This window comes from Sapajus apella, unplaced genomic scaffold, assembly GCF_009761245.1.
Source record: "Sapajus apella isolate SASKATOON/1434 unplaced genomic scaffold, GSC_monkey_1.0 scaffold22, whole genome shotgun sequence".
Lineage (NCBI taxonomy): Eukaryota > Metazoa > Chordata > Mammalia > Primates > Cebidae > Sapajus > Sapajus apella.
This window is the reverse complement of record NW_022436962.1, coordinates 11438633-11455180: the sequence shown is the minus strand read 5'-3', so window position 1 is coordinate 11455180 and position 16548 is coordinate 11438633. Positions and strand designations below refer to the sequence as shown.

General features: G+C 47.5%; 1 protein-coding gene across 2 annotated transcripts in view; it reads left to right on the top strand.

Moving 5' to 3' along the window:
- The window catches only part of PLXNA2 (plexin A2), a 219016-nt gene that overhangs the window by 87372 nt on the left and 115096 nt on the right, over positions 1-16548 (top strand). For both annotated transcript variants that reach the window (XM_032289097.1, XM_032289098.1), the window contains one exon: positions 13327-13461. In XM_032289097.1, coding sequence (XP_032144988.1) covers positions 13327-13461 — 135 coding nt within the window. The remainder of the gene's footprint in view (positions 1-13326; positions 13462-16548) is intronic.

The following is a 16548-nucleotide window of genomic DNA, read 5'->3' as shown; positions in this document are numbered from 1 at the left end:
GGCAGGGAGGGCGGGGTAGGTCCAGTGCAGCCAGGTGTTGGGCAGGATTCAGGCAGGCCCCAGGCGGGTCCTCCAGACACACCCCATTGGTCCCGCCCTCCCATCCTCACCTTCGCTTCTTTGTAGCTTCTCTGGTACTTGCCAACTTACTGCCAAATTGTCAAAAGCTATGAGAGGCAAAGTGCTGTTCAGTTAATGATTCCAGTCCCCAGAGAGTTGGAACACTCTTTTAAGAGAAAAAATTCTAGGAAAGTAGGGGTGTGGGAGGGGCAGAACGGGGGATGCTTTAGTACTTTACACAAAAGCCAAGCTATAGCTCTTTTCAGCGCTTTTTAAGGAGCATATTAGCAGTGAGTAGGTTTGCCCCAGCTGCCTTCTCTCTGTGGGTGAAGGGCTGGAGCCTCCCTCTTGCTTTTCTCTATTTCACAAAGTAAAAAGGCTCTGAGTCAGAAGGCTGGTATCCTTTTGGCCCAGTGATGGCAGCCATCTGTGTCCCCAACACCAGTCCTGTGGTGACCCTAGTCAAATGGCTCCTACGGCTCCTCCTTGCTCCAAGAGAGGCTGCCTTAAAAGCAAACTAGAACCCCCATCATGCGAGGGGCTGCTGCTCCACGCACCTGCTGCCGGTCTGCTGCCACCCCCTCTTCCTCCTCCCAGTCCTGCTACCTTGGAAAGGACAGAGGAGGGGGGATCCATTTCCCTCATGGCCCCCTGAAGAATTTCCTCCCTGCCCAATTTTCCTCCTCAGTCTATGAATCAGAGATAAATGGGTCCAGAGCCCCTCTCCTTCATGCGTGCCTTTCCGTTTACCCAAACGCTTTCCCCTTCCTTAGCTCATGTGTTCCTGCCGCCGCCTTGTCCTGCCGGCATGTTGTGTTACTGGTTTGGAGATGAGCAAAGTGAGCATTAACTCCCTTGGCTGAGTGACCCTGTGTGGCCTCCACCCCAGAGAGCTAGACATCAGCCTGGACTGGACAATCAACATCTATAGGAAGGGAAGGTGGAAGCGCAGGGCTTGGAAGATCTAGAAAGGAAATCCAAAAAATCTATGAAGAGACTGCCCAAGGCAAGACTCGTACAATCTCTAACGTCCATTGTCCCTCGCTGTGATCTGGCTTTGTCGGGGGGAGGGGCAGGGGGAGGGGGAGGGGCAGGGGGAGGGGGAGGGGGAGGGGGAGGGATTTTTTTAAGGCTTTTTTGTTTTGAGTTGGCCCTGGTGTAGCTCCCTTGGTCTTAGTCCTTGGTTATTCGCGCACACCTTCTGCAGCCACTGCCACTTTTTGGGTGCGGTGATGTGGCTGTCCACACCCAAGAGCATGTGACATCCTAGGTAGTGCAGACTTCTCAAGGGCCAGGAGGATCTGGGGAGGCCTGAGGAGAAGAATCGGGGCTGCACTTTGCCTACCGTGGAGCCGTCTGGATTTTCTGAGAATGCTCAGAGAATAGGCAGGACGAAGTTCGTCCCTCACAGGGCCAAGCCCTGCTTCCCTCCCTCCCCCTTTGCAGTGAGATCCGGGCACCTGCTGTACTGTACCCAGCACCAGCAGAGTCTTTGGGCTGGCACTCTGCCCAGCAGCTGTGGGGCGTTAGCGCAAAAAGGGGGTGGGCATCGAGGACAAGCAGGTGTCCAGCCAAAGAGAACAAGGTGACCGGGGAGGGTCTTGGAGCAGTGATGGCAGGGAGCAAAGAGAGTCCATGGCAGATCGAGACAGTCCTTACTCGCCACCCCTCCCCCACCCCACCTTGATTAGAATGATCTGGCCCCAGAAGAATAGCAGTGAATTAATTAGGGGCCTGTTTTCATGAAGCAGCTCATTATTAAAGCCCCTCTCCTGGGAGGGGAGATGGGAAAAGGTGTGAAGATGACAGCTATTCAAACAGAATCTTTTAAAAGAGCTAGACCCGCCCCCAGCTGTCTGTTCTGCCCTTGGGCTCTGCCAAGCAGTCAGACAGACCGGAGCACACAGGGTACCCCTGGACTGGCTGCTGGGACCTGCAGGGGATGGAGGCTTTCTGGCCTGACTTTCCTTCCCTCCTTCCCCCTCTTACCCTGTTCCTCAGACCCCAACTCTGACCTCATCTCCGTGACCTCAGTCCTTGCTTTCCACCTGTCTGAGCTGGCAAGGCTCCCACTTAGTGGCCCTGGAGTTCTTTTTATAGCAGCACCTTGAGTGTTTAAACTGCTTTCCTCCTAAGAGCTTTCACCAGTCCACTGGGGAGCTAGAAAACATCCTTTCAACAGAAACAAATGTGGATAGTGTTTACACGCCAGGTTCTGGAAGATTTCGGTGGGTGGGATGGCATAGAACAAGATTCCCTCTTTCTCTACTCATTATTTTCTAGTGGTGGAAAAACAGAGGGCTAGAAAAATGAAGACCCAACAGAGTTCAGATCCTGGCTCTTCCGCCTACCAGCTTTGTGACCTTGGGGAGGTTACCTCACTATGCCTCAGTTTCCTCATCTCAGCCTTAGGGATAATAGTAGTGCCTACCCCATTAGGTTGTTGTGAGGATTAAATGAGGAAATGTGCATAAAGCCCTTAGCATGACATCAAACAATAATAAGAGTTCAATCAATGTAAGCCATAAGTAAAGTTCTGCTCCTGCCCAGTCTCAGCAACAGGGATTCCTTCCTTCCATCAGCATGTGTTATTGAGAGCCTATTGTGTGCAGAGCAGTACCAAGTATAGTAAAGCATATGAAGCTGTACAAAGTGTGGTTTCTTCTCCAGGCACCTGACTATCTTAAGAAAGATGACTGAATATGTTTACAAGTAACTGTGCCAAGAAACATTCTACGTGCTATGGGAGTTCCAGGGAAGGATCAGTGCAGGCTTCATGGAGGAGGTGACATTTGGATTAGGCCTTCAAGGATGATTAGGATCTAGGAGGTAGAATAAATTGCCAAGCAAAGGCATGAAGACCAAAAAGCTGGGGATGCAATGAGAACACCATGTTAGCTAGACTCCTGAATGGCAAACTGAGGAGTGTGAACTCTTCTAAATGATTAAAGGGGGCAATTGAAGGTATGTGTGTGTGTGTGTGTGTGCGCCGGCGTGAATGAATACATGCAATGATTTCCTTTTTTCAGTATTCCAAAAGTAGTGTATGTTCATCATAAAAAAAATTAGGAGACTGAGGTAAGCAAGAGAAAGAAAATTACAAACACCTGAAATTTAAGGATTTTGCATACAGAAAAGGCAGGATCAAACAAGTGTTTTAAGAAGATTAATCTGGCAGTGTTTGGTAGAATAGATTAGAACAAGAATATGCTGGAGGCAGGGAGATTTCTCAGGTTATTGCAGTAGCCCAGATAAGAGGCAATAAAAGCCCAGCACACTAGCAAGGGGAAGAGAAATTCAGTGGCATGGAGGTAGGCTCCATTTCTCGGTTACCGTCGGTTCTCTGCACGATGGTGAGCACATGCCACATGTGTGTGTGTTTTAAAATGACTTATTTTAAAATCTCTGGGAGTCTTCTCCATTTAGGCACAAGCCCAGTGTCAGATAACAGTGCTCAGTGCCCTTGACCTCCCTGCCCATCCCTACAGCTGGAAATGCCATCTTCAGTGTTAATCAAAGCAAAGATTACTGTTCCAGATTATAAAATGCAAGGCAATCTCGGGCTATACAAAAGAATGAATTAATTAAAGAGAGTAATAACCCTCTTAAACACCCCATCCTTTGCTCTTTTCTCCAGACTGCAGGTGGCCTTTTTGTCACAGCAGAGGAGACAGTTATATGATCTATTTTGTTCCCCAGGACTTATCTCCAGAGGCACCCAGCACTTTTTAAATGTAGTTTTTAGTCCCAATGCAGTCATTGTCCTCTTGTTTAACTTAGGGAAAGCCTAGGCTCTGGAGGGAGGCGGAATAAAGGAGTTCAGGCTTTGGAATCAGACAGACTCAGCTTCGAGTTTCGCTCTGCCATTTACTAGCCGTGTGATCCTGCAAGAGACTCTTAACATATCTTTTTCTATGAAATGGGGATGCCTACCTCAAAGTTTTGAAGAGTATTCATATTTATATCCCTAACTCTTTGCACACAAGATGACATAGAATAGATGCTCAATAAATATGTTGAACGAAATTTACAAAGAGAGAGAAGCTATTTGAAAGCACTGTGCTATCCATTCCCAGGAAGTGCTCGTTTCCTTTACCTGCCTGCTTTTGAGGAGTGAGATGGGCATTTCCAAGGTAGTTAACTACCCTGTCAATATGCCCAATTGCATCCATTCTCACCACACCCTATTCCAGAGCTTGGTGAGAAAGGCTGCCCGGCACTCCCCATGGACCTAAAAGAGTGGCTCTAAATCATCCCCAGTTCAAAAAACCTAAGAGGTTCAATTCTATCCTGAAACAACGAGGGCATCTCCAGGAAAGGAACCTGTGTGCAGTGCCCTGAATGGAGATTCCCAGTGCCCACAATCCTAGCACTTGGGCTAAACCGAGGTTCGGATTTGGCAGAAGTTCCTCATTATTCTTTACTAATTCCTCCTACCACACTTCCAGCTACACCCACCCCCCAACTGTGTGTACTCTATGTGAATTACTGCTTTGCTTCTGCATGATTTGATTTCATCTAAGACTGCTTAATACTTCGGCTGTCTCCACTGTGTTTATCTTATTGTTTCCCAGAACAATCAAATGCTTCCTCTGCCCCTGGCAGCTTCATCTTGTTCCTGGAGCCTCCTGCCCTGCCCAAGCTGGAGTCCTGTATAAAGGTGGAGTTGGACTAAGTCCTGAGCCCTGTGTTCGTGAATCACCCGACGTAATTCACCTCCCATAAGCTTTTGTCCTGACTCTTGGAGTTCAAAATTCTCTAAGAGTAGAAACCAGAGATCTGGATTCTTTTTGCTTCTTGCTCTTTGGGTCACTCTCTCCTGAGTGGCAAAGGGAGAGGCCCCAGGAATAGGGTATCTAGTGCCTTTGTGAGTCTGGTTTGTCATTAACTGTAGGAAGGCATGGAGGAGAGGCCACTCCTCTCAGTTCTGTGAACAGCATGGACCAGTGATGGCTTGGCCATCCTCATCCACCCTCGACTGATGAGGGAGCAGAAATGCCACAATTTAGAAACAGAAAACTGGTCTCCAGAGCTCCTCACCAGCCAATCTCCCCAACCTAACCCTTGAACACTGACTTTACTCATAGTACATGCTCAGTAAATAGTCACTATATCTACTGTCCTTACAAGCCAGGCTATTAATTCTCATACTGTCCTAAGATGCGGAAGTCCAGAGAACAAGTGAGTCCTCTGGGGACTCCTCCCCACATTCCAGGAGAAAGATCTCCATGGCCTGGCCCCCTGAAATCCAAGACTCTCTAGCCCCATGTACCCCACTGCTAGCTCCATCCACCCCTAGTTGAATATCTAGGGCAGACTCTTAACACACACAGAAATAGAAATAATTATACATGGAAATGTCAATCTCCAGTGTCAACTGGAGATTGACCGACAACTCATTGGGGACCAGTACTGAAAGCACTGTGTGTGTGCGTGCGTGTGTGTGTGTGTGTGTGTCTGTGTGTCTGTATGTAGAGGTGGAGGCAGCAGAAATTCTCAAAGCTTAGAACATCTTAACCTCTTTCCCCTTCATGGACAGGAGAGACCCTTGTCCCTGTTTCTCTTCCTCTCCTCTGCTAGCTCAGTGCAAAATGCAGGCCAACTTTTCCAGTCTCCTGCTTCCTCCTCCAATTAGCCAAGCATTTAGGGCCAGGCTTCTAGCTGTCCTCCAGGGAGCCTCAGCCTGCTGAGTTGTGACTCTGCAAGCTTAGTTAACGTTTTCACAGCTCAGAGGGCGGGGCCAGCAACAGGCACCCTGGACTGCCACCGCTGCTGTGCTGCTGCTGAATGTGTATGTGAGAGAGTGTGTGTGTATGTGTATGTGTGTGTGTGAACATATATGCAGGATAGAGGGAGGAAGAGTCTCAGAGACAGAATTTACCAAAGACTTAAATCTATAAATAATTCGGGTCATGAAGCTCCACAAAAGTAAACTTCGAATGCTCTCTCTTGCAGCACCAAATGCACAGCTGCAGATACATTCTCTCATTAACTCACTCCCGGGGTCAGCCTCGGCAGCACCAGGCCCTCTCCACCTTTCCCCTCCTTAAAGGCCTGAAAACACACACACACACACACACACACATCACATTTATACACACATATGCATACACATACCACACTTACACACACACATAAACGCATATACACCATACTCACACAACAGACTTACACACACTACACATGCATATACATACAACACATACCATACTCATACACACTCACCACACATACACACCACATTCATACACACAACAGACTCATACACACACACCAAATACACACACATACAACACATACACACCATACTCATACATACAACAGACTTACACATACCACACATACATACACATAGAACACATACCATGTTCATACACACTCACAACACAAACACCACATTTATACACACAACAGACTCATATACATATACCACATACACACACATGCAACACATACACACATCCTCATACATACAACAGACTTATACACACCACACACATACATATCACATGTACAACACGCACCATACTCATACATACAACAGACTCATACGCACACACGCAACACATACACATCATACAAATATACACAACAGACTCATACACACACCACATAGATACACACACCACATAGATACACACACCACACATGCCACACACAGACACATTCACATGCCACGTATATATTAATATACCACAAAAGTGTAGGGTCCTTAGGTGAACAGAGGTAGAAGCAAGTGATAAAGTTCTCTTCTGAAGTGAATTTGAGGACATAAGATGCTGAGACGAGTGATGTTGAGCCCTCAATTACTCTGTGTCAAAAGTCTCATCCTCTCCAAATGCTCAGGTCTGATAGATCAAGTTACTAAGAAATCTGGGCTCAGACATAACAAGAACAGCTTTATATTTATATTACCCTGTACATTTTCCAAAGAACTCACATTTCCACTCATGCTTTTTGGCTTAGGCCTCACCTCCTCCAGGAAGTCCCCCTTCAGATCTTCCTTCAGGCCAGGTGAGATGCTGCTCTAACCCCCTGCTGGTCTCCCTGGGACCCCCATGCAAACCTCTTCTCACACGGATGACCCCTGTGTTCATGAAGACTAGTTATCCTGTCCATTTCCCATCCCCGGGCTTCCTGAGGGCATCCTGTATCATTTATCACGTATTTTAGCTCCTAACGTAGGCCTAGCTCAGGGTAGGTACATAATAAATGAATGTTCAACAGTACTGAGATTCATAGCTGATAACTCATTTTACTTTCACAATATCTTTTTTGAGCTAAAGACAGGAGTTACCGCCATTACGGGACAACCACAAAAGCTATTACATAAACAAGTGAAATGACTTTCCTGAAGTCACACAGCCAATTAAAGAAAAACTGGGATTCAATCCCAGTCCTCCAGACACCATCCAGTGCCTCCCTCTGTATGGTGATCCTTTCAAACCAATCTCTTTGCTACTAAGAAACCCAAGAAGAAGATTCCCAATTCTAGTGCTCTCGCAAAAAAAACAACAACAACAACAGAAAAAACTACTGCTACTAATAATAATGTGATATTAGAGTACCAAAGTCCAAATAAGAGCTCCATAAATTAAGACTAACTAGAGAAGAAATCGAAGCACAAGAAAAGGAGTTTGAAGGCGCTGCAGGTAAGCGAGTTAATTGGATATGCTGATTGGAATTGGATATTCAAGAAAAGAGGCTGACATTAATTTCTGTCTGGACGTAGCTGTGATTTAAAGGAAAGGTACTAATAGGGTTACTATTTCATTCTCATTTCACCTGGAGGACTGGACACTAAATCTCTGCTGGATTTTACCTCACACACTCCTGCCCCAAAGCCAGCCCTGATAAACTGAGTTTTATCCCCCAGGTAAGGCCTGCCACACAATTAGGTTCTGAGTTTATCGTTGCCCCTAAGAAATAGGAGATCGTCCCACTTTGACCTTGGGTGCCTAAAGGGGGAAGAGTGGATGAGAGGGGAATTTGGACCTTTAGACAACCCATCTACTCCTTTCAGCAGCAAGGGCAGCTGTGTTTGCCCATGATTAGCCCCCTCTTCAGAGATTCAGGCTGTAGCTGTGAATCTCAGTTACACCCCTCTCCAGCTGTGTGATCTCGGGAGAGTGCCCTAACTCTCCTGCGCCTCTGAGTTCTTATCTGTAAAATGGAATTAAAAATAGTTTTTATCTCAGGGATGCTTAGCAGTGTTAAATGAGTGGATTTTTGTTAAGAACTGTGGCAGCACGTGGCACTGTGGTAGCTATTATTTAATTCCTTAGGTGAACAGAACCCTTTCAGAATCCACATCCATCCTACTGCCTTCAAGCAGGGCCGCATTTAACCATGAAGCAAAAGGGGTTATCCTGGGTTTAAAACCCTCCTGCGAAGGAGACTACAGTCTCCCGCAGTCACCCATTCTGTAATAAAGCCTCTAGTTCTTACTAGAGCTAGACTAAATGTCCTTGTGGCATTGTTCAGGCTGGGCATAGTGCCTCACACCTATAATCCCAGCACTTTGGGGCTGAGTTGGCAGGATCACTTGAGCTCAGGAGTTTGAGAACAGCCTGGAGAACATAGTGAGACCCTGTCTCTAAAATAAAATAAAAATAATAAATTTTAAAAATTAAAAAGTAGCCAGCTGTGGTGGTGCACGCCTGTAGTCCCAGCTACTTGGGTGGCTCAGGTGGGAGGATCGCTTGATCTTGGGAGACCGAGGCTGCGGTGAGCTGTGATTGTGCTGCTGTACTTAGCCTGGGTGACAGAGTGAGACCCTGTCTCAAATAAGTAGTTTAGGCACATTTGTCTTTTGCTCATCTCAGTAAAGACTGTCACCTTCTGCTGTACCTTGTGCTACCTAGCTTCCGAGCCTTATCCAGGCTAAATAGCCCCGGGAGCTTCTGCACTTCCACTGAGGTCAAGTCTTCCTGGAAGAATAAGATCCCAAATAGACAAATACACTCCAGTGACTCATTCCACCTGTCCCTGTCACCTCCCTCCTCTGCCCCATCTCCAGTGCCCTCCACTGCCTGGTTGGATTTTGGGACCTGTGCAGCTTGGTGTTGGACTGCGTACAAGGCTTGGTTCAGTTTATTGCTGTCACTTTGTGGGACACCATAGGATAGACTCAGTTAGTTGGCTTTTAAATCCCCCTCTTGTTTTGGCACTGTTTGACACTCCCCTCACCACTGGCCATCCTATTTCTGGCAAAGACAGAGGAGAGCTTTGAAACCCAAAATTTCGTATCCAAGACAGAGACATGAAAGATCATAGGCTTGAACTTCGCAGGCGTATTCCTAGTCATGTCCAGGGCGTGCTCCCCATCGGCCAGGTGCTTTCCTCCAGACCCCACCAGCTGGGGCTGTTTTGAACCCTAGTTCCACCATGAATGGAAGAGTTCAGGCAAGATTAGCTCCAGTCATTTTTATAAGTCTATGATTCTCCTGTGATGGGCACCCGCAGATTGCTTCTTCTAGTTATTCAGACAGGAACACTGAGACTCAGAGAGGTAACTCACCTAAAAGTGTGTCATTAGGTAGAAATCAAGCCCCAGGCAAGAACAGAGTCAGAATGGAAACCCAGGATGCCTGAGGCCCAGACTTAACACCCTGCACTCATTGGCGTGTAGCCTTAAGGGAGCAAAGGGGATCAAGGGAAGGGAAAGACCTCTGCCGCCCAGGGGATCTGCTGCCTTCTCTCTGCCAGCCCCTGCCCCCACCCTTTTCTCCTTGACACCGGGGCTCCTGGCCCCTGCTCTCCATCTTCTCTGATCCCCTGTAAGTATCTTAAAAGGTGACTCAAGCTTAGGGCAGATAGCATGGATCAGGGGGTGAGTGGGGAGCCACAGATTTCTCAGCCAATACCATCTTTCTCTCCAGAGATTTAGACTGGATGAAGTAGGATAGCTTAGTTCAGGTTCAGTACCAACAAGATTTTCTGTTCTGGTTTGGTTTTAGTGCTGACAACTGAGAGTTATGTAGGTTTGATTCTGACTTCACCTGGATTGGGGTTGCAGACAGGGAAAAAGAAAAACCTTCTGATTAGGTCTCTGACTCAGTAAAACAATGTTTGGAATTGGTCCTGACCGAATGCAGCAGAGTCTGTGATGATAAGTTGTCTTTGCTTTAATTCCAGCTCTAATCTTGCCGTGGTACCATCTGGGTTCCCAGGAACCACAGAGAAAGGGCCATCACCATGGCCTTCATTCTCTCTTCTGACTTTGTGTCCAGGCCTTGCTGAATTCATGCAAGGGATAGGGTAGCTGTTCCAGCCAGCAGAGGGTTACCTTGCCTTCTGAGCCAGGAGATCCCAGACCAGGCCAGAGGGAGGGGGCTGGCTCTGCAGCTCCTGGGACCCAGCCCTGCAGCTTCCTGGACCCAGCTAGCACCTGGAGAAGACTTAAATCTCCCTGGAGAGGAGCAGCTGTCACAGGGTGGGTGGGAGAAGCACTGAGACACTTTGCCTTCAGAGGGGGGTACAGTTGAGACTCGGGCAAGAGGCAGGGCCTGAAGCCCCCATTTTATGGAGACAGAAAACTGAGACCAGGCCAACCAGAAGTCATGACAATCACATCTCCCTTCTACCTCCTGCAATAGCCTGAGAACTTCTGTGACTAAAAGCTGTGATATTTCTGTAAGAATCTTAAGGAACTTTGGATCTGTCCATCTAAGGGAGAATGCTGCTTTGAATGTCCAGGGGAACCATTTTAATTATGGGGCATTTTCCCAGACAGAGACTCTTGTTTTTCCTTCTGCTTGAATCTCATACTCAGAATTGCTCCAGGTTAGAGGGCGGTGGTCTCAGCCCTATAACACCACTGCAGAGTCTTAGAGTCTCCCTGGACCCTATGAGAATGAAACCAATGGCCTCCTGACAACATTCCTGGAAGGAGGGGCTTTAGTGATAGATGACAAGGCAACAGCCTTGAACAGCAGAAAGCCCATTAGCTAGGGAGAAAGAGGGCAGGAGTGGAGCTTGGGGGAAAGTCCCACAAGGGGAGTGATGAGGGGTAGGAGTGGCTGAGAAGAGTTTATTTGGTTCCATTGAGGTTACCTCCTCAAGTTCAAGCCCAACCTCCCCCCCCAAAGTCACCCACCAAAGCAGGTGAGGAGGAGAACATGGTGTCCTTGCCTCTAGACCCTGACCTACCAAATTTATCCCTGGGGTATAGGCACAAGGGCCCCGGGCAGGAATCTGCCGTTTCTACCAGCGGGGACTCCCGGGTCAGAGCTTCCCACTCCACGATGGACTCATGGTCTGTTTCCCACACACCTCGAGTCCATCCAAACCCAACAGGTACAAAGCAGGCTTTGGCTCAGGCCCCTCAAGTATGCAGATTCAGGACAGTAGAGAAATAGGAATGGAAGCTCTTCCCCCATGCCCTAGCTCTGCAATCAGTAATGCTGTTGACCTTCCCCACTTGGCCAGTAAAAACTGAAAACACATCCATCCGTCCATCCATCCATCCATCCATCCATCCACGCTAGTGTGCCTGTTGTGGCATCAGGCATATCCAAGCTTGGGACTTGGATGAACAAGTCATGGCGCCTTACCCTGAGGAGCTCTCTGTGTGGTGTGGAGAAACAGGCAGAGGGAGAAGATGATCAAGGGCACAAGAGAGAATCCAAAGGGTGTAAGGGAGAAGCAGCCTTAATCCGAAAATCTTCCAGAGAAAATGTCTTTTGACCTCACTTTGATTCAGCCCCAAGGAGTCTAGGATGTGCTATCAGTTGGTGCATAGTTCATTTCTTTCAACAAGCATTTCACAAGCATTCCCTTTTATCCATCATCAGCTATGTTCCCAGCTGCATGCTAGTCCTCAGAGGGTTTTAAGATAAATAGAAATGATATCCCTGCCTTCAAAATGTTGATAGGACTTACACACATCTGAAGCAATTAGAGAACAATTCAAGTAGGTGGTCAATACATGTTAGCTAGTACATATACAATGAACAAATCAATTGATTATAATCCTAGGACAAAATGTCTGGCAAAAAAAAAGGCATCACAGTGGGAGCAATTAATTAGCCGTTAGAGGGGATGGGGAAGGCTTCGTGGAGGAGGCGGGGCTTGCGCTGGAGAGTGCTCAGATGGTCAGAGGACAGTGAAAACAGGCTGGGATCATGAATATTGATCAACAGTCTGCTGCTATGCTGGAAGCAAAAAACTGGGAAAACTGGGGGTGGGGCACATTCAGACCAGGGGCTCCCTGCCACTAACTTTTGTATGATCTTAGGGACCTCTTTGAGGTCAGCATTCAATATAGGGGCCTAGAGGAGTACTTCTAAAACCCTTGTAATAACAGCATCACCTCGGGAATCTGTTAGAAATGCACATTCTCAGGGCTCATGCCCGCTGAATCAGAAATCCTGGGGGTGGGTCTCGCAGTGCATTCTACCAAGCCCTCCAGGTGATTCCGAGGACACACTAGTGTGAGAATCGCAGGACTACCACACTGCTCCTCGACCCTGGCTGCTTATTAAATTCACCGGGGGAACCGTTAAGCCGAAGAAGATGCCTGGGTCCCACCCACAGAGATTGTGATGAATGGAGGTAGCCCCGGCATTCATATTTTTAAAAACTCCCCAGATGATTCTCATGTGCAGCCAGGGCTGAGAAGCACTGGACTAGATGACATCTAAGTCCTTTCTGACTTATTTGCCTCGGATGGGCTCCGAGAGACTAAGCCAGGATTCCCGGCTCCCCACATCTCACAGGGTGGATTTGTGGACAATCAGGGCATATGTTTGGGGGATGAAAGACCCTTCTGGGATCCAAAAATCTTTAATCTCTTAATGACTGGCTTTTTGATGATTTATATAAATTGTTCACCATTCCTTCATACTTGTCTGAGGCTAAGATACTGTGTACAGAGGTTGACGTTCCCACCCCACCCACCATGAAGGACCGTGCATAAACACACACACTGGCTTACACACACGTATAATACACAGTGCTATAAATAGATGTACATGCACACAAGAATAACTGCATAGGGATGTTCAAAACCATTCCCAAGGGCATAGATGCACACACAGATAAATCCACTGTCAGAAATCCCGGACCCAGAACACTCAGACTGCTTGGGAAAGGATTCCTTTTGGGGGAAACTGGGCTGTTTGAAAGAAGTGGCACTTCTGTCTTATGGAGTAGTGATGGGGGTTAGCAATGGTCTTCTGTAAGATACCTGCTCTGGGAAGAGGCAGGTAGCCCACAGGGGAATACTGAGGGCAGGTGCTGAAGACATCCTTGTTTCTCACACAGATTCGGGCTGATGGTCCCCCCCATGGTGGGATCCAGTATGAGATGGTCTCTGTGCTTAAAGACGGAAGCCCCATCCTCCGGGACATGGCCTTCTCCATTGATCAGCGCTACCTGTACGTCATGTCGGAGAGACAGGTAAGTGCTAACACGCATCTCTCCCTTCCAAACTCCAAGAAACTGCTGGTAATCTGTCACCTTTGTTCAGAAACTGTTCAGTCCAAGAAGAAAGACCTCTGGTCTTGTAGCACTGGGGTCCTGAGAGAGGCAGCATCCCTGTAGGCTTTTGCAGGGAACTAGAGAGAAGCAGCCGGGGGCCAGCCACTTCCCGGAGGCTTCACTCTAGGCCACAGCCCCTGTCTCAGCAAGTGATGAACAGCCCTGCAAGAACAGGCCAGACTGCGTGGAGCAGCTTGGTGTGATTAGGAGGTAGATTTACTGCTCCCAGGCCCACAGAGTCTGCTGCTCAAGGGAGCCAAAGAAGTGTAAATAATCCAGGCCTCCAGGCTGGGCCCACTCCTGGGAGACGCAGACCTAGGATAGGGCTCCAGAAGGAGATAAAAATCTTGGCGTGAGTCTTAGACTGGTGCAGGGTAAAAGCTGGTCAGCTCTGGGAAGCTGACACCAGGCCTGTAGAGATGGGAAGTCCTGAGAGATAGACTTCTACCCTCGCCAGGAAAATAACTAAGCAAGTCTTCCACCATCGGGGATGGATGGAGACTATCTCCTGTGAATATGTGTGAGTAGAGAGAAGGCAAATGCAGAGACAGCCATGGTGAAGGGAAAGAGAAACAGGGAAGGCAGGCAATTCATGAGATCAATGGAGATCCAGAGAGCTAAGTGAAGGCCTTAGCCAAGCCTGGCACACTGCACTCACTTGGTCAATGGGTTAATAGTTGTTCAGCAGCAGCAGGGGTCTTATCATTTTTCTAAACAGGGTAAGTAAGATACAGGCCAAAGAAGGAGAAAAAGGATTGCCAGTCTATCCCAGCAGCTAAGGATACTGACTTGAGCTACAGAAGGATACTGGTAGGGCTGGAGGACCAGGAGCTTTCACAAGGTGCTTCCACGCTTATGTCATTCTCAGATAATTCTGCAAGAATTCCAGGTTTCCTTGACCAAACTTAACCTTCCTAGAGCTCTCCTTACCTGCTTTCTTTTCGAATGTAAGGAATCTGAATTAGGGGATGTAGATGAGTAGAAGTAAGGAAGAGGCAAGTCTGCACATAACAGCATTAAGGGAAGCAGTGATGCAGTTCTGACTTGAAAATTAGTTCTTGAGGACAGATGACGTAAATCATATGATAATTGCATGCAAATTACATCGAGATCCTCTTGAACTCACCTGTCTTTTTCACCTTCTTTCATGTGGCCTCTGTCGTTGAAGTATAAACAGGCCCAGATGGGAATTTTGTGGATCTACAGACAGCTTTGCCTAACCTAGAGTGTGTAAGACAGTCATGGAAATAAACACTGACCTGTCATTCCAATGTAACAGTCAGTGGGCCTAAAAAGAACCATTCCTGGGTACATACTTATTGGGAACTAAGTTCTGGGAATCATCAAAATGAATGGGACTTGGTCACTACCCATGAGTTGATTGCAATCTAACAAGAGAGCGACATGTACCCAAATAGCGTAATGGCATCAAATTCAATTCTATACATGCTCTACTCTTTTATCCTGCTCTTCTTTAAGAGAAAATAGTTTGCATTTAATAAAAATGGTAGATGTTTGTTATATAAATTCAAGCAATACATACAGCAATGGAAACAGCAGCAGGTCACTAAATCTCACTACCCAAAATGTAACACCATGTTAACATTTGGCGAGCACCATTCCAGTCACTTATGCAGAAATAGGTACAGATAAAAGGATGGATGGGTAGACGACAACCTATATGGGTAGATAAAAGGATGGACAGAGAATTAATAGACTCACGTCTTATGCAATATTTTCAAGAGGCACTGTGTGCAGCAGAGGACCAAGCAGGTAGCTCTGGGTAAGAGCACTTTCTTAGGTTCTCTGAGCCCAGCGAAGTGGGAAAGAAGTGACCAGTGAGACCTCAGTGGGACTGAGAAGGTACCAAGGCATATATTTTAGCTGCATATATCTTGTTATCCAATGAGATGCTTTTTGAAAATGCATTCAAAATGTGACCAAAGAAGAGGGGTTGGGTCAGGGCTGGAGGCTGATGAGTGGGCTTTGGGGAATGTAATCACCTCCTAGATCCATATCTGATGCCATCTCTGAGAGCATCAACCTGGCCACACCAAGTATCCACACAGCTTATTTGTAAATAGCCCTCCTCTACCCCACGTTCTGCTTCAGGTCCCCAGTTCTTGTTACAGTCTGCACTGAAGAGTGGGGTTTAGCAGTAGCCAACCACAGTAAGCAGATGTAGGAAGAATTTGGGTTTCTTGCCATGGGCTGTCTTTGGTCAAGTGAGATATTAGTAGGGGGAGCTCCCTGTACCACGTGGAGCTGTGATTAGGAGGCAAAGTCTAAGGGGGATTTGTGGTGGAGCTCTGAGGCCTGTCACCTGGAGAGCCGTAAATTGTGTAGAAATAGGTAGCCAGGTGACTTCACCAAGGGCTGAGTCCAAAGATGAAAGCCAAGAACAGTTCAGGAGGCCCATCGGTCTGAAGCCAGCTGTGGATTAAGTACTCACACACGGCTCAGATGTCTTCAAGGACGCAGCTGAATGAGTGTCAGGAGAATAATCTATAAAAATGAAGTCAGATGTCCTGGGTTCTAGTCCAGCCTGTGCTATAACTGATAGTAGAATCCTCTCACAGCTTCAGTTCCTCTTTCATAGATGAGAGGGGCTGTGTCAGATAACAGGCTTGTCTCTGAAGTCCACAGGACTGATTTGGACCTCATTTCGCCATGCTTTATATCTGAGTGGCTTTGCACCAGTCACTTAACCTCACCGTTTCTCACACAAGGTCAGTGTGAGGCTCAGCTGAGACAACAAATGGGGAATTTCTTTTTACACTGCGTCAGATGCCACATTCTATAAGGCCCCTTCCAGCGCTCATGCTTCATGATCCCATTTCTCAGGAGTATAGAGACCATGTGTGATGAGGAGGGGGCAGGGGAACATGACACCGCCAGTCATCCTCAGCCTAGGCAGGAGATCTGTGTTTGAGGCCTGGCTCCACCTCTGACTTCAGGGGTGACCTGGGCCTTCAGCTTCTCAGGGTCTCAGTTTCCTCATCTTTA